Source organism: Limulus polyphemus, unplaced genomic scaffold (assembly GCF_000517525.1).
Source record: "Limulus polyphemus unplaced genomic scaffold, Limulus_polyphemus-2.1.2 Scaffold1729, whole genome shotgun sequence".
Classification (NCBI taxonomy): Eukaryota; Metazoa; Arthropoda; class Merostomata; order Xiphosura; family Limulidae; genus Limulus; species Limulus polyphemus.
The window spans coordinates 83,370-110,759 of NW_013667339.1; the positions used below are offsets into that span (position 1 = coordinate 83,370).

The 27,390-nt window shown below is 31.3% G+C and overlaps 1 protein-coding gene across 8 annotated transcripts in view; it reads left to right on the plus strand.

Moving 5' to 3' along the window:
• The window catches only part of LOC106464733 (beta-hexosaminidase subunit alpha-like), a 41,129-nt gene extending 18,877 nt beyond the window's left edge, over positions 1–22,252 (plus strand). For all 8 annotated transcript variants that reach the window (XM_022392505.1, XM_022392506.1, XM_022392508.1 and 5 more), the window contains exons 6-14: positions 4,187–4,288; positions 5,490–5,598; positions 8,222–8,426; positions 8,696–8,782; positions 12,676–12,748; positions 15,788–15,959; positions 17,476–17,566; positions 18,867–18,971; positions 21,856–22,252. In XM_022392505.1, coding sequence (XP_022248213.1) covers positions 4,187–4,288; positions 5,490–5,598; positions 8,222–8,426; positions 8,696–8,782; positions 12,676–12,748; positions 15,788–15,959; positions 17,476–17,566; positions 18,867–18,971; positions 21,856–21,922 — 1,011 coding nt within the window. In that variant the 3' untranslated portion in view covers positions 21,923–22,252. The remainder of the gene's footprint in view (positions 1–4,186; positions 4,289–5,489; positions 5,599–8,221; positions 8,427–8,695; positions 8,783–12,675; positions 12,749–15,787; positions 15,960–17,475; positions 17,567–18,866; positions 18,972–21,855) is intronic.
• The last annotated feature ends 5,138 nt before the right edge of the window (positions 22,253–27,390 follow it).

Genomic DNA, 27,390 nt, shown 5'->3' on the forward strand with positions numbered 1-27,390 from the left:
GTAACATAACTTGAAATATAAGATTGTTCACTAACACAAATTGTTGTAACATGACTTGAAATATAAGATTGTCCACTAACACAAGCTGTTGTAACATAACTTGAAATATAAGATTGTTCACTAACACAAGTTCTTGTAACATAACTTGAAATATTAGATTGTTCACTAACACAAGCTGTTGTAACATAACTTGAAATATAAGATTGTTCACTAACACAAGTTGTTGTAACATAACTTAAAATATAAGATTGTTCACTAACACAAGCTGTTGTAACATAACTTGAAATATAAGATTGTTCACTAACACAAGTTGTTGTAACATAACTTAAAATATAAGATTGTTCACTAACACAAGCTGTTGTAACATAACTTGAAATATAAGATTGTTCACTAACACAAGTTCTTGTAACATACTTGAAATATAAGATTGCAAACACTTTGTTTATGGGGAAAATATTTTAAGTGATTTAATCAGAGATAAATGTGAAAATAAACGTAAAATAAAATATAACATGTTTCAGAACAAGTTATGTTACAACAACTTGTGTTAGTGAACAATCTTATATTTCAAGTTATGTTAAAACAACTTGTGTTAGTGAACAATCTTACATTTCAAGTTATGTTACAACAACTTGTGTTAGTGGACAATCTAGTATTTCAAGTCATGTTACAAGAACTTGTGTCAGTGAACAATCTAATATTTCAAGTTATGTTACAACAACTTGTGTTAGTGAACAATCTTATATTTCAAGTTATGTTACAACAACTTGTGTTAGTGAACAATCTTATATTTCAAGTTATGTTACAACAACTTGTGTTAGTGAACAATCTTACATTTCAAGTTATGTTACAAGAACTTGTGTTAGTGAACAATCTAATATTTCAAGTGATGTTACAAGAACTTGTGTTAGTGAACAATCTTATATTTCAAGTTATGTTACAACAGCTTGTGTTAGTGAACAATCTAATATTTCAAGTTATGTTACAGCAACTTGTGTTAGTGGACAATCTTATATTTCAAATGATGTTACAAGAACTTGTGTTAGTGAACAATCTTATATTTCAAGTTATGTTACAACAGCTTGTGTTAGTGAACAATCTAATATTTCAAGTTATGTTACAGCAACTTGTGTTAGTGGACAAATTTCTAATAAAGGAAAAATGTTTAAGTGTTATCTGTAACCCTACTTTTGGCCCACCCTGTATATTTGTTGGATAATGTGAAACCTTTCTCCGTGTACAGCAGTAACCAACTACGCGTGCAGTGGCTGATAAACGTACAACGTGTCCTCTATCACACATCTCTGTTTACAGTGAAGCTTGATAAGGACCAGAAGACACAATAAGTACTTTAATTCGGGACAGAAAGAAGAATCCTTTGATATCAAATTATTATTATATGGGAAGAAAGATTGGTGGAATCAGTATTCCTACTGATATTTTACTGTACAAATCTTCGTTTGGAACAGACAGGTGTAATATACAACCTGGTGTGTTGTTGTTGTGTGTTGTTTTTTTTGGTGAATTTCGCTTAAAGCTACTCGAAGGCTATCTGCGCTAGCCGTCCCTAATTTAGCAGTGATACACTAGAGGGAACACAGCTAATCAACACTACCCGCCACCAACTCTTGGGATATTACTTTCCCAACGAATAGTGGGCTGGATCGTATTACTACAATACCCCCACAGCTGAAAGGGCAAGCATGTTCGGTGATGAGAGTCGAACCCGAGACCTGCAGTTTGCGAGTCGAGAGCCCTAACAACCAGGCTATGCAAGACCTTATTAAAGAAGAAATTCGTCAAATTAATTGTTTCAAATATTTGAATCAGTAAGTTATTGTTCCATTATGGTATTGTTACGTGGATGGTATCCACTTTATTGGAATCCAACCTGGACGAAATTAAGGGTCTTTATTTCTGAGTAATGATTTGTAATATTAATAAAAGACATGTTATTTTTAAAGCTTGCTTTAATTTGATTTTAAAATATTATTCTTCCTCTACGCAATTCCCCCCAGTGGACTTACAACACTAGAATCCTGGTTTCGATACCCGTGGTAGGCAGAGCAAAATAGCTGCTTTGTGCTTCACTTCAAACAAACAAACCTCTACCCTCCTTCCCCGCTCCCTCTTGACAAGAAATAAATACATCAATGACACTCGCCGACCGAAAACGAGTTTAATATATTGTTTTATTCAAACACCATTCCAATTAATTTTGCATACGAAACTGGAATACACAAGATGGCGCTAAATTCCCTTTAGTTTTTGACTCCAAATGTAAGTAGTTCCTGGTGACTGTGTTGTTAATTTCAACTAAACTTTAACTTCCTATAATATTACAGATTTTATAAATACTCACCAATTGTTTAAGCTATGATACAAAGTATGCAGTCTGATTTATGTTGAGATAATAACTGAATCATTCTAATTACATCATATTTTACTGTTGAAGCAACAGTCATTTTTGAGCCAAGCGTTTCCTTGACATGTAATCGATCCCACGAGGCCTAAATTTTGTCATATCAGGAAATTTATAAAATGTATAACGTTTTTAAAACATGAGTAAGTAGTACAAAATAAGGTTTCAGCATTATTTTCTATGATTTACATGCATATTTAAAACGTGATTGTGAAGGAGAAACAAATAATAGAGTAACTGTAACCCTACTTTTGGCCCACCCTGTATATTATTTTTAAAACAAGTGGAGTGCGTACTGTATGTTTATTTTTTTATTTATTGGCAACAAGTCACGGACACTTACACTAGAAGTATCCTTAGCCCAGCACCTATATTATTCAATCTACTTACTAAATACTACTGCGATATATAATATTAAGAAGAATGAGCCCAATTATTTTGACACATTATTCATATTGAATAAGAAAACTAAAAAGAAATTGAAAGTTATGTAAGTCCTTTAATAAGTTTGTATCGATGTAGAACACACTACAGAAATATCAAAACTTCCATAGTTCTAATTGCACTAACATACTTGAAGACGCTACAAGGACATGACTGTGCCATTATAATGTGATACGCTTGTGATAAGTGATTGTTAACAATTCATCAACATGTACTTCATACCATTCTCTATAGCACCATATTGTAACATATTGCTGACATGGCTGCATGTGCATATTGCTATAGTTTCTCACTTGTGATTGTACTAATGTAGTGGAAACTTAAAACACTATTCAGACAGACTTTCAAGATGTAATTCTTCCAGCACCAACTTGGAATATACTTGCAACATCATATTACACCAGAGTATTGGAATAATGGAGAATGAAATAAAAAAATGATAAGCACCAATCTACACAATTCTTAGATACCAAAATATATTTTTAATTCATCCCCCCCCCACTCACCATCTTCCACCCCTAGGCAAATACTGCTATATGGCTGAAGCCTAAAGCTTAGTAGGCTAGCCTATACATAGACATGGGTGCTAAAACCTATAGTATTCTACATCTCAAACAGACATTCACAGTCTGCATCCTGCTGTAGGAAAGTAGTTACTACTATTAAAAAGGAATTATAATAACTAACCAGGTTACTACTAATGGTCCAATGGGAGTTACAAATAAACCTTTTTCTTTGAAGTTAGCAATTCAGCCCACATAATCATCACATATGAACAGTATAGTAAAATCTAAGATATCTAAGGTTATAAATTACATTTATTAAATGAATGAGAAATGGCATTTCCCTTTCAATTTTTAAAGAAGTAGCAATAAAAAACTAATAATTATAACCACTTGCTAAATTTGTTTCTCTGTTTCTTCATGAACACAGTGTTTAGAAAACTGAACTACTTTGCTGGCTAACAGTAACAGACAAACTAATTCATCCACTGGTTACTTATTGATTTATTAACAAACTCAATTATGCAATCTGGCTTAACTCACTTTTATATTTAACTCAAACTGTTTTTTAAACTTTCATGAAGGTTTTGCACATTAAGACCACACTCATCACATTATGTTAAACTCCCTTCTGGCTAAACAACAATACAAATTTCTGGTAATACATATGCTACAACAATATAATTGAAGTGTACATTTTAGAGAAATGAGTGTAAGCACCCATGTATTGTAGCTTTTCATTTTAATAGCTCTAAATCAGTTTTACTTACATGGACTGAGATTAATAGACACCTAATCTATATGTAATTTTCAACAGGATGCAATGGCATATAGCAAACTGAATGTTTTCCACTGGCATATAGTAGATGATCAATCTTTTCCTTATGAAAGCTTGAAGTTTCCTAAACTCAGTGAAATGGTAAGGATATTTTTATCTGTGACTTATTTCTTTGTGTTTATTTGCACATGTTAAAAATTCTGTGATTTATTTCTTTATGTATCTTTGTATGTGTAAAAGATTTTGTGATTTATTTCTTTATGTATCTTTGTACGTGTAAAAGATTTTGTGATTTATTTCTTTATGTATCTTTGTACGTGTAAAAGATTTTGTGATTTATTTCTTTATGTATCTTTGTACGTGTAAAAGATTTTGTGATTTATTTCTTTATGTATCTTTGTACGTGTAAAAGATTTTGTGATTTATTTCTTTATGTATCTTTGTACGTGTAAAAGATTTTGTGATTTATTTCTTTATGTATCTTTGTACGTGTAAAAGATTGTGATTTATTTCTTCGTGTATGTTTATACATGTAAAAAAATTAGCATAAAATAAATAACATACAGTAAAATGAATCATCGCTTACACTGTATTAGTGATTTTTTTAAATGTAAAACAGTCAAGTTAGCCTATTTTATCTGAGCAATCGGGAATTAAATCGGGTTGAATTAAAGGGCTGGTATTTAAAATTCACTAATGAAAACAGTATTTTTTTTTTAGTAAGGAAAAGCTAGCATACTTTCATTACACTTAATTCTAAAGCTTAATTTTTATTATACACTTATTATAATATATGATAATGTTTTAAACACATTGTGTCCTGACTTGGACAGTTGTAACAACATATGGTTCAAGAGAACATTCATCACCTTTAACTTGAATTTAGGGAGTTATAAGTAGGAAAGGACTGTCATGGTTTACTGCTGTAATGATAATTAACTTCTAGTATAGCTGTGTGTTCTGCATAATGGAGTTCCTGCTTAATTACATCTTCCAAATTTTATTGTATGTTTTAATATCAATTCTACTGTACTAAAGTATGGTATTATTATAACGATATTAAATTCATCTTTTTGTTTTCCAAATCTGTCAGTTCTTTTCATTAACAAAGTCATACTCATAAAATAGAAAGTATGTGAGAACATGTTAAAATAAATTGAAGGTGTAAAAATGTGAATGTAATTTGGCTTTAGCACATTGTTTAATAAGCTACCAACTAAAATAGAAACTATGAAAAAGTGAATTAAATGATATACTTGTTGAAGCACCAAAATCTTATATATAATTTTTAAAGAAAAGTTTTATTGGTAGAGTATATACACTTTATTTTATTTTTCAATAGGGAGCATTCATCCCCAAAACACACACATATTCCCAGGAAGAAGTAGCTGATATTATCAATTATGCAAGAGTTCGAGGAATCAGAGTAATGGCTGAGTTTGACACACCAGGTAAATTATTTGTAACTTGAATCTTGGTAATCTTACAGGTGTTTATATATTTTGTAAGGTTAATTTATAATCAACCTATAGATTACCTGTAAGCTAAGAATTCTGTTGTTTTTTTATTGTTTTGAAGGGAAAAACTTTAAACATTTCATTTACTTATAATACATGTAAGCTTAAATAAAAGACAGTAATTAATGAGAAATGTGTGTAGAAGAACATTTCCATGTTGGAAAGATAAGTGTTCTTTGGCTGATGGATACTAATCTCCATGTAGAACACTAAAGGTTATGAAGTACAAAACAAAAAAAAGTTGTTGTGAAAACCTATACTTTTTTTTAGCATTAATGATGCTTTAATATTTGAACTAAACTAGTATGCTACTGAAATGGTGATAACGAAGAAATAATTTTCAAAAAATATATATTCTGTTTATAGCAATAATCATTCTGAATTTATCAAAAACAAATATGTTACTGAAATGTATTAATATTTGTTTCTTTCTTAATTAATTCATCATACAACTTATTCAAATATCCTGATTGTTTTCGACTAACACTGGACAAAAGTTCTGTATGCAATTATTACTTGAGCAATGAAATTATAGAATATTCTTTTCTTTTACCATAAATATTAAACAGAAGTGTAAGAAATGAGATAAACTGGCAGGAAGGTATCAAACATTTTCATCTTCATCAACCAGTACTGAACACAAGTGTCCTACAAATACCGAGCAGTAGTTATAAAATTTCAGCTCTTATCATTACTGAAAAAGTGTGTTTGGAATAGATTATTGGCAATAAGGTTATAAAATTGTAATTTAATTTAAATTACCTTAAAGTTTCAAATGTTTGTGACATGTACCATATATTTTATTTATGATATAAAATTTTAGTTATGTTCAGTGTACTTCTAAAACTTTTTCTTACTTAAAGCTATCTTGACCTTGGTTTGCCCTCTAAGCATTCCTAAAAACTTTATCACTAACAGCATACCAATCTTTTATACCCCTTCATTTTCATGCCATTTAAGAACATATGCTGATCATGACTACCCTCCACCAATCATATTGTGCCATCTATACTAGTGCAGGTAGCTCCCTCTATTATTCTAGCACAATCCTTGCTTTCTTTATTGGCATTAGTTTGTATTGATGTGTGTTTAATTTACTCTCCTTGTGACTCCTGCTATTTCGTCTATGATTGCTTATCAGTCTTTCACCAGTTTTAAACTTAACATTTTGACTTTCGTTTTTGCTTTCAAAATCTTAATTTTGTTTTTGAAAGTTTCTTATATAAGTTGAATTATACTTTGAAACATGATTTCGAATTTTACTTTGGTGGATGATGAAGTTCCCGCCATTATTGAAGATAGTAATGTCACTAGTCCCCAATGCGTCAGGTTGACAGTATCTGCCGAGGAACTTCAAACTTTAATTAAAGGGAATTGGACACTTGTTCGGCTGTTGGTTTCTTCTCCCTTTCCCCCTGAACATGCTTTTGAGGAAGACTTTCATCAGGGTGAAGACAATTTGGAAGTAACTTATATTTAAAAAATTACTATTACAGATTTTCTGATATTCTTTTTAAATTTGAATAACATTTTATAATATCTTATATTAGGTTTTCTTTTTAAAAATCAGTAAATCATGCTCTTGTAGACTGTTGTATTTATAGTCTTATAATTAAAAAAACCTACATTAGATACCAAATATTTCAGTTTATTACAGATTTTACCAAATTTGTATAACCTTTGTACAAATTTTTTTGTCTTGCTGTCAGAAGCAAAGAAGATATTATTTTCATTTATAAAAGCTCTCTTGATCACTCATTATTAAAAAAAATCAGCCTTTTCAATTTGAATCCAATTGGTCATCCTGTTTGCCAAAAAATTGCTATATTGGTCACTTTGGCTTCAATGTGCAGCCTCAAAATGGCTTCTGAGGCCACAACTACATAGCCCATGTTACTTCCAACACAAAGTTGTATCTGTACTCTGAGTTTGTAACTTTAAATATGCATAAGGAACAAACCCACAGAGAGAGAGAGACACACATTCACATATATCAATGTCATAACTTCTAAGATTTACAGTAGACAAATAAATTAGCATGTAAATAAAGAACTAAATCAGTTAAAGCCATTTTCATCCAAGCAACACTGGGTACTTGGCTAGTGTTTACATGAAGATGAAGGAACATTACTGTTAGTTAAAGGAAGTTCATACATTTTGATAGAAAAATACTGACATTTATCAAAAATATTTCTTTTGTTTCAAAGTAATACATTTGTAACTATTATAGATTGTGATATTTTCAATTTCCATTTATTAACATTCTTTTTATTATATTCATTAAATTATTGTGTATCAGTAAGTTAAATTAAAATAACTTAAATGTTTTAAAGGTTAAAAAAGAAGGTATATATATATATTAAAAAAATCAGTAGAATATTCACAGGGATACCAACAATATGTTTGTAAACATGTTTAAAAGCAATAGTTAATAGATGTACAGAAACTCGTAAAATAGTTTAAACTGTTATGAATACAGAAGTGAAAATAAGATAAAATTTACACAATTATAACATGTATTGATTTTGTTTCTTTACTTTTTTTCCTTTACTAACAGGACATACTCAGTCTTGGGGAAAAGGACAACCTGACCTCTTAACACCATGCTATAGTGGAGGAAAGCCTAATGGAAATTTTGGACCCATTAACCCTATTTTGCAGAGTTCTTATGACTTCTTGGCTGAATTTTTTGGTGAAATAACTAAAGTATTTCCTGACAACTATGTTCACTTAGGTGGAGATGAGGTTGATTTCAGTTGTTGGTAAGATGTAGATATTTGTAATTTATCATTAAGATTCGAGAAATCTTTCTGAAGTATCAAACTCAGATCTTTATATGACGAAATTGATTTTTTTCCAAATAATAAGCATGTTTTCCTTTTAGGATTTACTTTTAAGCCACTTGATTAGATTCATTGATCCAGATGAGAAAAAGGTTGTATGCAGTCAATAAATACTTACTGTGCACCGTGTGGTTGTACTGTTGTTGTGCACATATGTGATGACTAATGAAAACTTGAATAACTTTCAGGAAAAGCAATCCCAATATAACTGATTTCATGAAGAAGCATGGATTTGGTAGTGATTATTCCAAGTTGGAGGAGTACTATGAGCAAAAGTAAGAATGCATTTTGTAACTAACATTTTTTCTAACCCTGATGCTTAATTTCATGAAAATACATGTACATTTTGGCCCATTGTAAAGAAATGCTTAATGTCTCATTTGCTGTTATATAAAACCCTATGGTATATATGCACGGTTTGCTTTTGTTGATTAGTCAAATTAACAGTTCATGAGGTAAGCCTGTTTGTAAAGTTACAAGCCAAATTTGTCAATGTTTTAATTGTTTGATTTTGTACAGGTGTAGTGCTAATGCTGTGACTGTCCAGTATATAATATGTCATGTTAAAGCCTTCAGTCATGTTTATGTAAAATAGTTCTTGGCAGCTGTGTGATATTCCTTTAGTTTTAGATCTCGCCAATATTACCCACACCTAGCTTGCTTGCTGTTCTAGTTTAAGGTGCATATACTGAAATTGAAATGTTGTATATGAATTCATTAAAAGTTTTAGGTAACACTGATTTCACTCATTCTCTTCATGTGTTTAATATATATTGTCTCTTTTTTTGTGATAATAATACCTGGCTAATCAAGTTATGTGTAGAACAAGTTAATATTTCCATGCGTTTTGAGTTCACTTCTTGTCAAGAGTAAATACTAGACACTAGTGGAATTAGTGACACTGTTTAGTTCATAGTAATACAAGAGTGTCATTTAAGGACTCCATCAGAGAGAGAGAAAGATAGTGAGCTTAGTTCATGAAGAAGTTGACATAAAATAGAAATTGGAATCAAGTTTCCTGAAGATTGTTAATTGGAAGAAATGTTTAGGTTATTTATGAGGAATCTCAACTGTCATCAGTGGATAAGGCAATGACGATAACCTCAAAAACTAGGTTATTGGAATGATGCTGCCCTTTTGTCATGCCCACCTGATTCTGGTCATTGATATTCTTTCAATAGTGAGCAAGGTTGGGGCTTCAAATTAACAGTGGCCAGATTGCATAAAGTCAGTTGGTTCTACTGTTCAGCCAGCTAGTAGCTAAAAAGGAACACTGGCAGTTTTTGCTAGTTGACAATCTAGGCAAAGTAATGAATGTTTAGAGTAACACTTATTTCAGGCTTCCCAGTGGTTTAGTGGTAAATCTGGAGGCTTATAATGTTAAAAATTGGTTTTGATATCTGTGGTGAGCACAGAACAAATAGATTTGAGTAGCTTTGTGCTTAACTACAAACAAATAAAAGTAATTTCAGTCATCATGCTTGGTCAGAACAATAATCAAATTTCAACCTGACTAAGTCATTTTGTGCAGAAAAGGTGGTTCAACTTGATATTACTACACACACACACATTATAAAACAAGATATGCAATTAGTTTTTTTTATGAATTTTATTTTTATCTTTTTATAATTACTTAAAAGTTATTTCAAAATACTCGTATTGCTGTGTAAATTTATAAACTGAAAATAGCTTTCAGTTTTACAACTTTTAATAATATTTATTTTCACGTTAACCATAATACTAGAGAAGTGTTCATTTGTAGCTCTTGTGCCATTTAAGCTTGAACTTGTGTAGCTTTAGGCTAGCCCATATAATTCAGTTGGCTTATAATGCTGAAAACTGGGTTTGGATACCCGTGATAGGCACATCACAGATAGCCCATTGTGTAGCTGTACACTTAACAACTAACAAACAAAGTGACTGCTTCTTTAATGCCTTTGAAATTTGTCAAATCGGAAACACTAAATTTTGCTATAAATTGTAAGATGATTTTGCCAAGATTGAAAAAGTTTTGCAATGGATTAAATGGAGCGTGTTCTAAGCTTAGTAAATGTTTAAAATGCACACAGATATTTAACAATGGCTTTTTTTTTTTGCTAACTATTTTTGCTTGAACAATGTAATTCTCCCTTTTATAAGTAAAGATCTGGAAAAAATAAAAGGCCATTGGAAACTTAGCTATGCCTATGTCTCTGCTTGGACAATAAAAATATGAGGGGAAATTTAATAATAAAAAGTTCATCAGGTAGCAAAGCCAACAGAAAGCCACGTAATTTAACAACTGGGGTGTTCTGATTAGTGAATAGTCAGTTTTATGCAAGTTTTTACGTGTTTTGATAATTCTTGGTCATGTAGAATCTCACAAGTGCAAAAATACGTTTGCATTTGTAACAAATATAGTATTAGCCAGTCTTGCATATATTGTGTAGAACAGTTTATTTTGCTCTTATTCAAAGTAGCACTTGTGCAAACTCAAACCTTCATGGCTTGGATATCACATCTTTGACAACTTGTGCTTATGGTAATTAATGTTTGTGTATTACTCATGCTCTTAGAAAATTGTGAAAATGCATTGTCATATTGGTACATATGGAATGTCACGCTCAGAGGCATCGAAACTGGGGGTGCAGTAGCACTCCCACTTTTACGTATTTAACTTGTATAGCAACTGTAAATTATATTATTATATTAATTTTCTGGGGGGCATGCTCCGAGACCTCCCTGCCTTTGCCTAGTCTAGATTGAGCTGCCTTAAACTTTTAATCTCTCATTGTAAAATCTGAATGTCCAACCAAGCAAACCCACTTTGCAACTCCTTCCTACACCACTGGTCACACTAATACCGGTGTTTAAGAAACTTGTGCTTATTCAAATTTGCACACATAACCTGGCCATGCCTTTTCATTGACTATGTATGTATGTCGCACGTGAAATGAAAGTTGGTCCTAAACAGTACTTAAAATTAGATAGGAGATTCTTGGATATTGGACATGACAATGCTTACTCAGGTCATCAAAGAAACCGACATGGTCTTACCAACATCCTCTGAGCTTTGACATAGTGTGATCAAAGTCAACCTGTTGCCTCCTTCCGGTAATACCAGCAGCAGGTTATGAAAGAGACTGATGCAGTCTTGCAGACATCCCATGAAATAGTGTGGTCAGAGTCAACTAAAATTTACTGTTATGGAGTATATATAGCTACAAGTCTGCAGTATGGTTTAAACTAACCTTATAGATATTAAACCCATCAAATATAACTGTGGGAGCTTGCCTTGACTGTAATGGTAAAACTTTGAAGGCGGGTCCATCAGTCGTCCATTGATTTTGACTTTGCCCCACCCCCCAAATGGAAAGATTTCTGCAGATGCTCCCTGCTTGGTTTAGCAGGAGGACCACCTGCTATACTATCCAGGTCATACCTTCTTTCCTAAGACCTATAGTACTCAAAACAGTGATTGGCAGTTTGTTTGTTATGTTTTTGATGCTGGAATGGATTATTCAGATCCTGACCTATTTCTTTTCATGATAGATGCTGAATGTTTTTTACATCCCACATTACTCTCTGTGACATTGACTAAGAGTGCCTGTATTATGTTCTTTCAAACAGTATTGTTGAAACTATATTGAAGAATGTCAAAGTTTGATCTTGTAATCGCATACTGTACCAAAATTATCACTTATTAATAATTGAAAAACTAGAAAGAGTGAATTGTTGTTTGATTGTTGAATTTTTGAAGACAAATGATTTTGAAATATTATCTGTTTCATAAATTTCACAATTTGAAATTTTAATAATTGTAATTTTTAAATTATAAATAAATACAAGTTTTTTGACAACAATACCAAGAGTAACATTAAGGTTGATAAAGTGATAAAAAATTAATTTATAGATGATTTATTTATTAAAAATTGAGTTTGAAGTATTGATGACAATTTCACTTTATCCTATAATTAAATGTTTATGAGGGCCAATAAGTGGCTTAAATTAATTTCATTAATTGAGGATAAATTGGAGATAACAACTATTTGTACCACTGCATAAGAGCAAAGCATCTTCATCTGTTTGGATTAAACTAAAATAATTTGTAATAAATGCAGTTTCCATTATGCTACTCTTACTTTATTTCACCAAACTAAGTAATTTTCTACTTGATTGTTTGCAACAGACTGGTCAATATTCTTCAGTCCCTAAAAAAGAGCTACACCATTTGGCAGGAAGTTGTAGACAATGGTGTCAAAGTAAGTTAGCAGACATTATGACTTCTGTACTAAATGTTATCTGTTTTCAAACTAGTGTTTAATGCATAAGGTATCTCTACAAGGAAAGTATAATTGCAAAAACTAGCTTATGAAGATTAAACTTAATTAAACCAGTTTAAAAAGAAGTGTTTGTTCTTTTTTTTCTTTTAAATTTAAAGGAGTAATACCATGTGTAAAAACCGTTCTGTATAGGTATGGTGTTTATTGGACTGTACTAGTCAGACATCATATGTTTCATTCTAGACTTCATCCAAGGCATAACTTTAACAGTTAAAATGTTACTTGCTGTATTTGTTGTTTCATTTGCTTTTTTTATTCCAAAATGTTGAAAAAATGTACACTGTGCAGTCAGTTCCTTCAACAGCATTTTTAAACCAATCTCATTAAGGAACTCAATGAAATTTGCTTATCCCATAGTGAAACTTAATTGGACAATTTTTTTAGAAATGTTACTTTGGAACTTAGACATTTCTTGGAAGGTGGCCCCATTTGTAGTTATATTCTACAGTTTGCTAAAGACTTTCACTATCTTAGGCGTGTTTCCTAAATAAAGGATATAACACGAAGTATGTCTATGTATACAACAGTAAATTTATGAGGATATGAACTTTAACTTTATAGATTGTAATGACAGAGTTGTGATGTTATAGTCCTCGTATCTTTGTAGCTCATAAAGTTAGAATGGTTTCAAAAGTCAAGTGTCACATACAGGTGTATTTATTGCTTATTTATTACAAAACTCATTTCAGTTATAGCTCCCGGATCATGCATGTAATTGTTCTTAAAGTATAAGATGTTTGTTAAGGTGAATGGTCATAGTAACAAAGAAATTAAAGTTGTTTTTGTATTTTGGTTCTTGTTGCTCATTAAAAGTCCAGATTACTAAACAAAAAACTATTGTACAGATCAATCGAGAGTCAAAGTCAATGCATTAGTGATTTTGCTGTTTTAGTCAAATAAGATTATAGTAAATATCAAGGTCTCTTCAAAGGTTTAAGTAACACAGTAGTGTTTCCGTTTCACAATTCTCTAGTTGTGTTTAGTGCCACTTTGTAAATACCTTCCCTTTTCTTTTTCCTCATGTAGACATTATTATTATTATAGCTATTTGCATTTCTGAGATTTCCGTAAAGTCAAGGTCTCTTCAAAGGTTTAAGTAACACAGGTTGGACTTTTTATTTTTATGCTTGTTTGTTATAAACTTTGTCCAGATATTATTTGTGTCTCAATGCTCAAAGTATTGAATGCAACTCGTTGGTCAATGCAAAGATCTTTGACTAATGTTGTGCTGCTTTATTGACAAATTTGAGCATATTTTTTGACAGTAGATACTAGTCTGCATGGAAATGTTTGTCAGAAGCAAGGTCGTTGACAAATTCCATTGATTTTTCTGTTTAGTACCAAACCTGATTAGGCTGAGGCTTTGAGACAAATTTTAGCATTGCACTGAAAATGACTACAAAATCAAGGATAAATTATGAAAACCATTATATTGTCATTACTTTCAGAATGGATTGTTAAGTGTTATTATATTCTTGTATCTGTGATGGAACATATCATTTAGCCATCTATTTTGTCCACCTTTCATATGTAAGTTCATTTAATCTTGAGTGAAATATCAGTTCCTGTTAATTTTGTATGGTGAAAAACAAAAAATTGATTTATTAACTACCAATCAGTGCAAGCTAACAAGTCATTTTGTGGAGTGCATCCCATATCTTGCAAGATTTTCTTTATTGCAGTGTCTAATAATTTTACCCATTTCTGATTACTTTCATGAGTGATCACAATCTCGGGGCTTAATTCTCCATCAATCATCACAATCTCGAGTGTAATTCTCCATTGGTCATCACAATCCTGAGTGTAATTTTGGTATACGTTTATGTCTGTTTAAAAAGCTTACCAAGTTGGTAGCTCATTGCTGGTCCCTTGGGACGCATTCAGTCCTTAATGGAAGACTTCTCCCTAAGATTCTCCTTCAGACTAGTAAGATCCCATTTGGGGAAAATAATCTGAGATGCTATCATGAAATATGAGATACCAATTAAAGATCACTGGTTTTGTTTTACTTCTGCCATAAGTAAGATGAAGTTTTTCATGGCTTACTTTTTACTTTGTTCCACAAAATCATACATACCCACACATATACTTTCTGAGGCTGGTCTTTCCTATGTTGGCCATGTTTTGTTGATCTTGGTACACAGGCGTGAATGCCATCTAACTTTCTCTGATGACAACCAGGGTTACAATGGCAAGTTTGTACAATTCAGGTCTCTTCTAATGATTTTGATATGGATAGTTCATCTACTGATAAAGTGAAGTGAATCTGAGATTTTTGTTGCATGTTTGGATCAGAACATGAATAAAATGTTAAAGAAGGAAAGAACAGATGGACTTGGGGATCTGATTTTGGAATGAAAAATCACAGCTTGTGGCTATTAGTATTACTATTCCATGCTTGTTTTTTTTTATCTTATTGGGAGGAGACATACTTCATACCACATTTAATTTGGTTCTGTTTAAATGGGAACTGGGAAAAAGAATGAAGGAAAGACTTATCATGAAACTCTACTCTGTTCCAAAGAATTATGAATTGATATATATATTGCACAAAGGATGTTACTGATAAAAATGTTTACTCTGTCGATTGCTTTGAAACATATTTTCGTCCAGTTTTTTTTCAAGTTTACATTAACATGTGATCTTTCTGAACACCTTTCATTTTTGGTTGAGACACTTGTACAGCTTAATAAATATTAGGTTAGTTCAGACTAACTTAGTTTTAATCATTGGCTCTAACTATTAGATTTTGTTTTTTATGCATAAATAAATTCTGTATACAAGTAAGCTGTACAGTCCAACTAATGTTAGAATCAAATAAAACACATACCATTCATGTTAGTTACCAGGATCTATAAGATATTCTTTACTAAGGGGTAGTGTGGAAGAATGGAATGTAACTTGATGCAGTTTAGTTACTGCAATCAATCAATCAATTTATCTGAAATTTTTTTTCAGGTTGATCCCAACACTGTTGTTCATGTCTGGAAGGATCCTCAGGTACAGGAGTTACAGAGAGTCACATCCATGGGTTACAAGACACTTCTGTCCACTTGTTGGTATCTGAATTACATCAGCTATGGAAAAGACTGGCCAAAGTACTATACTTGTGATCCACAGGAATTCAATGGTACTTTAAAACTGTTTTGTGTCTTCTGATTATATTACATCTCAGTTATTGAGAGCAAAAAATCAAGTTGTTTTTTTTGTGGGATATTGTAATCAAATTTCTTGAATTACAAAATATTAAAACTCTCTGTGGATACATATGAATACTTCATCATTAACTATTTTTAGTTATATGTATAATAATATATAGTTGTTGGTTGATATAAGATACTTTTTTGGATAATTATGCTTGAGTCAGCCAGTTGTGATCGCAAAATTAAGAAGTTCATGATATCAAGAATCTATAAATCATTATAAGATTTTCTTTTTTCTTTTTTTTTTGAATGATGAAACAAAAACAAAGGAAATCCTAATTAAAGGTTTACATTGTCATAATACTTATCAGTAAAATGCATATTTACGCATCATTACATGATATTTGGTAATAAAATTGATTCTCACACATTATTACATGATACTTACTTCTTAATAAAATGGATTCTCACATATCATTATGTAATACTTGTTAATATAGTGAATTCTCACACATGATTACATAATACTTGTTAATAAAATGGATTCTCACAGATGATTACATAATAACTGTTAATAAAGTGGATTCTCACACATGATTACATAATACTTGTTAATAAAATGGATTCTCACACATGATTACATAATACTTGTTAAAAAATTGATTTTCACACATGATTACATAATACTTGTTAAAAAAAATGGATTCTCACATGATTACATAATAGTCGTTAATAAAGTGGATTCTCACAGATGATTACATAATACTTGTTAAAAAATTGATTCTCACACATGATTATATAATAGTCATTAATAAAAAATTGATTCTCACACATGATTACATAATAGTCATTAATAAAAAATTGATTCTCACACATGATTACATAATAGTCATTAATAAAAAATTGATTCTCACACATGATTACATAATAGTCGTTAATAAAGTGGATTCTCACACATGATTACATAATAGTCGTTAATAAAGTGGATTCTCACACGATTACATAATAGCCGTTAATAAAGTGGATTCTCACACGATTACATAATAGCCGTTAATAAAGTGGATTCTCACACATTATTACGTGATACTTGTTAGTAAAATATATGCTCCTCTACTGTTACTTAGTACTGTAGCCCGGCATGGTCAGGTGGTTAGGGCGCTCGACTCGCAATCTGTGAGTCGCAGGTTCGAATCCCCGTCACACCAAACATGCTCGCCCTTTCAGCCAGGGGGACATTATAATGTGACGGTCAGTCCCACTATTCATTGGTAAAAGAGTAGCTCAAGAGTTGGCAGTGGGTAGAGATGACTAGCTGCCTTCCCTCTAGTCTTACACCGCTAAATTAGGGACGGCTAGCGCAGATAGCCCTCGTGTAGCTTTGAGCGAAATCTATAACAAACAAACATACTTAATACTGGTTAGTAAAATGCATGCTCACATTTATACTTTAAAATAGACTTGTTTAAAGTAAAAGTTATTTTAATCTGTATATTTCTACTTAAGGCACAGAATACCAGAAGAGTCTGATCATGGGAGGAGAAGTCTGCATGTGGGGGGAGTTTGTAGATGGAACAAACTTGATATCTCGTACCTGGTAGGTTACAGAATTTGTGTTCTTATACTCTTGCCACGTAGTTTGACGTTCTTAAATTATAAGTAGTCATAGACACAAGTTTAATATTGGTAATGTTCTATAAGTAGAATGATGTCACTGTTTGCCAGAGTTCAGCTTGAATTTTATCTGATGCTGCTGTTCATGAAAATGTTTTCAAAAGTAGCAATAAGGGATATTCATTTCCAGTTAAAGTAATCATTCTAGGGAAAAAAAATTGTATAATTTTAGTTTTATAATGATGCTATACCAAAAACTATATTCTATTTTAAATTGAATATTAATTTTGAAACAATCTGTAGTTTGGATCCTTAGGTTACAAAGAAAGTTTTGGTATCAATATTGATTTTTTCACAAGCTTCAGATTTTGAAAACTAGGCTTAGCTTTTAAGCTGTTGTTGACACTTATTTAACATCAATATCTTAAGAATCTGTGATATTTTTATAAATATACAAGTACTGATTAAAGTAAATGTTTTCTGCTAAAGAATCAAACATACAACGTTGAGTTATTGGCTATGTGTACTAAAGCGAAAGTAACATGATAATATAAAAAGTGTTTTCTATAAAAACAGATAAACTACTGACAAAATTTACAGAAGGTATATCTTTTATGTTTAGATGCATTTGTTAGCATACAGTTCTGGAAAATTAAAATTTCAAGAAAATCATACAAGGGGATTAGCATTCTTGGTATTTTTGCCAGATCTCTTCTCTCTTAACTGTTTAGCTTAAAAGTACCTGTTTGATAAACATCATTGTAGAAATCCAGAAAATAGCAAAAACAGAGGCTAACAAAGTACTCTTCTTGTGGCTGAAAAAAAATCTTTTTATTTGTATCTAAAAGCAAGTGGTTACATATGTTTTGTAAACTTATTGATAAAAAGCTGCATTATTCTATCAGTTTTTAATTTTTCCATTAAATACAGAACTAAACAACCAATTTCTTAAGACTATATACATTAGTCAGTGAAAGATTATGTATTGCAGAATATAAGGTTTCCATAATTCTCTTATACATGTAATTAATCGTGATGTATTACAGAGTAAAGGTGGTTTAACCCTGGCTACGTGAAAATTAGAACTCTCAAAACAAACTTGCCTGATTATCAAGTAATTATTGTTTTTTGTATGTGATGTGTTAAAAATTAAAACAAAGTGGGTGGAAAACTTTGTAGCTTCAAATATAGGATAAACAAGTATTATCTGGAAACAGTTAAAAGAAAATAAACGTAAAAGATGTTAAGATAAAAAAAAATTTTGGAAATTTTTTTTCTAAAAGGCCCAGAGCTGCAGCAGTTGCAGAGCGTCTTTGGAGTGTGGCTGACCTTAAGGATGCAGACAAAGCAGCTCCACGTTTTGAAGAGCATCGTTGCCGTATGTTGAAGTAAGAGTACATTCAAATATCAGTTGATATTTTATGACATATTGTATATAATTGAAAATAGATTCTTTATGTTTTCAGGGTGTTTAAAATTAAAGTAAATAATTGATCAAAATAACTTAATTTAACCATACATTTCCAAAATATTCCAAAGTAGACGATTGTCTTATGCTTTAATTAACCCTTTTCAGAATGGTGAGTACCTTTCAAGCATTGAGTTCACAACTGCATATCTTATTTCAAAATTTAAGTAAAAATAATAATTCTAGCTGTATTTCAACAATTTTTACTTAAAAATTAACAGTTTGTCATTTTATAACATTTAATTAAGTTAAATGTATCAAATATGCTGTTTTAAAATATCAAGTTGAAGGTCAGGGTCGATGTTTGTATTTTATAAAAGAATTTCAGGTAAAACTAAGTATTTTTCCTAGTATGATGTGCAGATAATACTACATGATTTTGATTGTAATTATGCTAATTAAAAGTCCAAAATCATACTGATTATTTCTTAACTTAGAAACAGTCTTAATAAATAATTGTTTTAAAGTCTCAGTTCCACCATTTCTGAACTTGAAATGTAATGTATTCTGAAAACTACACTGTAAGTTTTTAAAGCTATGGGCACAATCATACTCCAGTAATTAAAGAGTTAAGAACTCTTTTTAATATCCATTCATTCCCTAGTACTTGTGGCTTACTTATAAAGTAGTAGGTGATCACAAAATTGTGTATGAAACTATGAGGGAGTATCTCAAAACATTTCCTATGATATTCTAATTAACAGCTATTTTCAATTCAAAAGAATGCTTTATAAACAAACTGAAGATGTTGCTATGTATGGCCATAATTTTGATGCACTTGTTAGAAGAAAAAGGTGTCATTACACAATGTAAATGTGAAAACAACCTGACACCAATACTGATGTTGATGTCTTTTTTCTTAAACATTTTTAGCCCTTATATTAAATTTATACTCGTACTTATTCTGAAACAAGATCACTATCTTTCATAATTTTGATTACTACTGAAAACGATGCATTAGTCGCGAAAATCATACAGAAAACCTGTTATCCTACATACTGAGGCTTTTCATTGTCCTTCTGTTGAATGCAGAGTTACTTTTTGGGCAATTTGAATAAAACTTGTAACACTAAACAAGGAAAAGTAGCTGTTAGAGAACATTTTGAACATTTTCTTTTTAATTGTTGGCTTTTTAACAATGTTTTAAAGTTGTTTAACCACTATGATTCTACTAGCAACTGCATAAAATTTCCAAAGAAAAACATGTCTAAGAGTGTACCACTTGGGGTCGTACTGTACGTAGATGACAATGTATCTACTTGGTTCTGTAATGCTATTAGAAAATCAAGCCTAAAATTTGACTAGTTTAAAACCCTGGAAAAAATTTATAACAACTGCTTGTTTGCTCTGCTTTTTAACCTCAGCGCGTTTGCACTTGGAAAACATGTTATGCAGGAGGAGCTGTTTTGATGAGGTTTGTTCCATAACAAGTGTGATGGAATGTGCACAGTGTCTTTCTCCATATGTATATTTGGAGAAACCAGCTGTGGGGGATTTTACAAACATGTTCAAGACATTAAAAATGTCATGCAGATTGAAGCAACAGATGAACATTTTATTCAAGTTTTTGCATTAGCAACAAGATAACCATATAAGCTTGAAATTTTAATGAAATATAAGATAGGAAATTTATAAAGGTTGTTTGATTAGAGATAAAAAATATTTTATGATTTCCATATATCTATGTCTATTTATAGATATATTTCATGATGAGAATTGATAAATTGCCATTGAAGCCTTAACTGGTTCCTTTGTTTTGCCTTTTTACAAAGCTATTTAACAGTTTTAAATGTTTTCTAATATTTAGATAAATGTATTAATTTTTAGTTTACTATTAAGTATAAAAATTTTTATGTAACCTTTAATTTCACTAATTTCTCAGTATATTTTATATACATTTACCATCCAAGTTATTTCTTCATACATTCTTGTATCTTGTTCCATTGTCTCATGTGGGTTTATTTATTGTTGTACTATATATCTCGGTATATTTTATACATTTACCATCCAAGTTATTTCTTCATACATTCTTGTATCTTATTCCATTGTCTCATGTGGGTTTATTTATTGTTGTACTATATATCTCGGTATATTTTATACATTTATCATCCAAATTATTTCTTCATACATTCTTGTATCTTATTCCATTGTCTCATGTGGGTTTATTTATTGTTGTACTATATATCTCGGTATATTTTATACATTTATCATCTAAGTTATTTCTTCATACATTCTTGTATCTTGTTCCATTGTCTCATGTGGATTTATTTATTGTTGTACTACATTCTTTTCTGTAACTCTATGACTCATCATTTGAGTGGTAGATATGACAACAGTAGATGCTTAACTTTTGAGGAAAGCAGAAGCCTAATGCTGCATATTTAAAAAAAATCTTCAAGATTTTTGTGACTCCCATTATGCCTCAAATGAACAATATTTTCTTTACATCTGTGCCCATCTTGTTACTAATGGAGAATGTTGTACTTATTTATACACGATCTGATAAACAAATCTTCTTTCAACTCTGGGAAAGTGTCCAAACATCTATTTAATGAATCACATCCTATCAAAATTGATCTGTAACTATCAAAAATAAAATGTCTTTATATTAAGTCGAGCTATGTATAAGACTCCCCCCCCCCTCCCACAATAATTATCACAATTTAGTTCATGATCTCCGAGAGCTTTCCTCTAGCATAGTTTATATAATTATTACTCATCTTTATTAATATCAATTAGGATTGTTGTACAATTATAAGTCTTCTTTTACAAAAATAATACATAAAAAATTATTATTTTATCAGGCGTGGACTTCGTGTACAACCTGGAAATGGTCCAAGTTTCTGTGAGTGTGACTTTGTTGTGTCATAATCATGTCACAATCTACTACAACAAAATTTAACAGCTGTGTATGATGATGTTAAAGATTTCTGTAATTCTGTTCAAAATGTGTAATATATTTCAATAACTGAAATATGTTATATGAATTTTTAAAACAGTTTATTACAACTAATATAAACTTTGCTGTCTTTGATTGAACTTGTATTTGTTTGAATCTTCATAGATATATATGTAATAGTGTTTAAAACAAATTAAAAGTATGCAAGTTAAAAACTTAATACTCAGACATAATAGTGTTTTTAAATCTGATGTTGAATTATCAATGAAATGTATGAGTGATAAATAAAAACTTCAAAGGAAGGGTGTGGAGGCTTGGTTAAATAATGTGAAACTAAATACAGATGTTTTTATAATTGATTGTAATACTGTTATAATATTGATCTCTCTCTCACACACACAACACTCACTGTAGACAAATCAAAACCAGCACTTGTCAGTTAAAACATATAAGTTGAAATTTATGTTCCTGTCTGTTGCACCAGTTAGTCAGTGGAGTTTGCTATTCGCATGCAGCATTTTCTGAATGTTTTGTTGATTTTTTCTTGGAATTTAACTCTGATTTTCTTTTAAATATGTAGTTTTATTTATTTCATTCAGTAAAATAACATGTGAAGTAGGTTCAAAATGTTCTACTCTATTTAGGTTTGACTGTTAAAGATCTAAAATGTTAAAAGTATGTTTTTTCAATATGATTGGTGATGAAAACGTCACCGTTTATATTTACATCTCTGCTAAACTGAAACAGTTGTATATCATATTCGTTAAAGTTTTCAATATTGTTTGTTTTTTTTCTCATTGGAATATTAGTATCAAACATAAAGTAGCGAGCATGTGTGAATATGGTCCTTTAAATAATTTCTTATACTTGACTGAATTTTCCAAATCATATTACGTACAGATGTGATGGAAACTGAATTATCAACATCTTAGTAGTTACAGCAAACATCTAACATCAAGGGACTATAAAAGCTATCAACACTAATGTTAAATGACATACCTAATAGTACTGATTGATAGTACAGAACTTATAGTACATCACAAATCACACGCATCATAGGTGTTAAAAAATTGACAAATGTCATGAACACTTGATGTTGAAAATCAAGAAATGACATGGACACTTGATATTGAAAACTGACAAATGCTATGTTGAAAATCAAGAAATGACAAGGACATTGGATGTTGAAAATCAAGAAATGCATGAACACTTGATGTTGAAAATTGACAAATGCTATGAACATTTGATGTTGAAAATCAAGAAATGACAAGGACACTGGATGTTGAAAATCAAGAAATGCATGAACACTTGATGTTGAAAATTGACAAATGCTAAGAACATCTGATGTTGAAAATCAAGAAATGACAAGGACACTGGATGTTGAAAATCAAGAAATGACAAGGACACTGGATGTTGAAAATCAAGAAATGCATGAACACTGGATGTTGAAAATCAAGAAATGCATGAACACTTGATGTTGAAAATTGACAAATGCTATGAACATTTGATGTTGAAAATCAAGAAATGACAAGGACACTAGATGTTGAAAGTCAACAAGTGCTATGGACACTGGATGTTGAAAATCAAGAAATGCCATGAACACTTGATGTTGAAAATTGACAAATGCTGTGAACATTTGATGTTGAAAATCAACAAGTGCCATGGACACTGGATGTTGAAAATCATAAAAGTTCCAAGAGCTATGGAAACTGAATATTCAGTTTTGTAATAAAACTGCTACAACAGTGTTCAAAATCTTGATAACAAAACATTAAAGATTATGGATACAAAATGTTTAAAATCTTGATAACAAAACACTAAAGATTGTGGACAACAATGTTCAAAATCTTGATAACAAAAAACTAAAGATTGTGGACAACAGTGCTCAAAATCTTGATAAAACACTAAAGATTGTGGACACAAAATGTTTAAAAATTTTAGAAGCTGTGAATGAAAAAACTGAAAGATAAAAATTATTGTACTTACAAGTCTACTGATATTATGGACATTCAGTGTACAATACCTTACTAGCTATAGATGATCTCAACACTAAAGTTTAAACATTACAGCAACTAAAGAGGACTATAAAGAATAATAACTGATTGTGCTACTTCATATATATTTAATAGTTATACTACAGTTATAATAGATACAAAATTCAAAGCAACTGTATAAAGGTATAGACACAATATTCAACAGTGTAGCAGTTTACAAACTATAGACACAGTATTCAACATCATATCTGTTACTAACTAATACTGTATCAATGGGCACAATGTTCATTAGCATATCAGTTGTTTATTACAAAGATTATAGGCATGGTATTCAACATTATAGCTGTTATGAATTGTTACTACACAATATTCAGTAACATAGAAGTTATAACAAAGACTGATTACTGAATGGATTATTTATAACAAAGACTATGTTTGCTGTAATAGTAAAACAATACTAAATAAGTTAGGACAATGAATATTCAACCATGTTTTAGATACAATGACATAACAAAGACTATGGACAATAAATGTTTATCTTTTGCAATAACTATAGAAGACTGCAAAGAGTATGGGAACTGAATTTTCATTATCACTAGTCAGAGAAGCATGGAACGATTATGGGCATTGAATACATGTATTCAGATATTGTAGTACATTAGTTACAGACCATTGCAAATATTGTGACAGCAAATGTTCAGATATCATGGGGCAGTAGTTATAGATCACTATAAGGATTGTGACAGTGGTTGTTCAGATATTGTAATACAATAGTTACAGACCATTACAAAAATTGTGACAGCAAATGTTCAGATATCATGGGGCAGTAGTTATAGATCACTATAAGGATTGTGACAGTGGTTGTTCAGAGATTGTAATACAATAGTTACAGACCATTACAAAATTGTGACAGCGAATGTTCAGATATCATGGTACAGTAGTTATAGATCATTATAAGGATTGTGACAGTTATTTCAAATAATGGAATCAGAAGGAAAACCCTTATTCCAAAAAAAACACAACATTCTAAAATCACTTTTCTATATTAATAACAATATCAAGTGACAAACAGCAGTAATTCATTAACTATATTGTTCACTAACTATCTCATGACTCAGTTTATAAAGCTTATGGCAAAGTATTTATTCACTCCATTAGGTCATGAGAGTACATCTCATGTGATCATAAATTTACATAATATTTTGCTACATTAATAATATCTGTATGTCACCCGCTAGGGAAGCTGATATCAGTTTCATAATCAGCTAGAAGGTGAATTAACATTTTAATGTAACTAAAATTTCATAGACAAAGTAAACGAAAGAAGGAATAATAAACGAACGATAAAACCATAGCCAAAAAAAACAACAACAACTAGAAATCGCTATCTCACAAATGGTCATCTTGCTATAGTTAGGTTATTTGTTGTTGTTAATGGGCTTGCTGTAGTTAGGTTATTTGTTGTGATGGACCTGCTGTAGTTGTTAAATTTGTTATTGATGATCTGAATAATATAAATTTGCAAAGAAAAACTAACAATACTTTAAAGTTACTGAAGATAACATTTTGCAAGAAAAAGGCCTTAATATTTTTGCTTTTGTAACACATAGAATCAGGAGCTGTAATCATACTTAAATCTAATATTCAGAAAATATATTATGCAATCATCTGAAGACAAATCATAAAAGCTACATAAAAATAATGAAATTTTAATTTGCAGTCTACACTGCCATGAAAAGGCAAAACCTCTAAAAACACTCAAGTCTTATCCTGTAATAGACTTTTTAAATAAAAATGTATGTCATGTGAAACATTAGAAAAAAAAATTATAAAAATTGGCAAAATGAGGGTCAGAGCACAACAACTAACTCCTCACCTTCAGCTTGTAATAAAAATCAGTATCCTCAGGTTTTATATTAAATTGCTGAAATGTGGAGAGTAAATTATTTTTCTTTTAATGGTAGTATTTATCCAAGAACCTAAGCACCCTCACAATCTTCAAGTTGCCGGGTTTCGACCCAGCATCGAACATGCTCATCTTTCAGCCATTATTCATTGGTAATGAGTAGTCTAAAAGTTGGCAGTGGATTCTGCCAGCCAGTTGCCTTCCTCCTGGTCAGCAGTTCAAACTTTGTAACAGCAGCAGATAGCCTTAGTAGGTTTGCTTTGAATAAATGAAGAATACTCTAATTCAATGTAACTTTTCTTTCTTTGGTTTTCTGCTTTTTAGGAGAAAGTACCTTTCTATAAAGGTCTTCTATAACTTGGTGGTTAGGATGCTCGGTTCACTATCTGCGGCTTGTGGGTTTGAATCCCTTACCTGAATATGCTTGCCCTTTTAGCCATGGAAGCATTATAACATGGCAGTCAATCCCACTATTCGTTGGTAAATGAGTAGCCCAAGAGTTGGCGGTGGGTGGTGTTGACTAGTTGAATGGTAGTTTTAGATCTGGAAGCATGGGCATCTGCAGAAATTTTCCCGGGGGGGGGGCAAAGTCAAAATCAAGGGACGATGGACCCACCTTCAAAGTTTTGCCATTACAGTCAAGAGAATAGGCAAGCTCCCACAGTTAGATTTGATGGGTTCAATATCTATAAGGTTAATTTAAACCATACTGCAGACTTGCAGCTATATATATACTCCATAACAGTAAATTTTATTTGTTTCCTATGTTGAAATGTCTTCAAATAATATGTTAACTTTTTATGCCAATTTAACGCAGGATCCCTCCCTCCCTCATCCAGAGGCGTCTCGGTGGCATGGATCAGACGTATAAAATCCGAGATTTATTCAAGTTTAATGAAACTTGCATAGGATGTAGCATGCGATAAGATATAAAGATTACAATTTACAGTTTCTAAATCGGACCATTATTGACTGAGCTATGACATCATCAGCAGAAACCCCACAGTTAATGACAGTACTTGTTGTTGTGTAACCTTCTTCTTCGCTCGTCGTTGCTTGTGTTTTTCAGACCAGAGCTCAGCAGATATTTCCAAGCTACCCTGACCATGACTGGAACTTTGCTACTCTTTGACTTGTCATCATCAGTCATCATTATTCACTTGGTTATCTACATGTACAAGGTTCCAAGATGTTCGATTTGCAACCCGTGCAGCCACTGTGAAAACGATCAAGATGGGCTTTTTGACAGCCCTCGTCGAGGCAAATCCATCTAGCAAACCCAAAGGTACAGTGGTGGTACTCACACATAATTTTGGTGCTGACAAGTACAGTAGTTATAGAAGAATTCGCCTTATGCCGCCTACTTCAGTTGCCTACTTTTCCTGTCCGATAATGTTGGCCCTGATTCGATGCAAGTATAGCACTTCATAACATCTAAAACATAAATTCACCATTTGATAGTTTTGTTTGGTTTGAATTTCGTGCAAAGCTACACGAGGGCTATCTGCGCTAACCGTCCCTAATTTAGCAGTGAAAGACT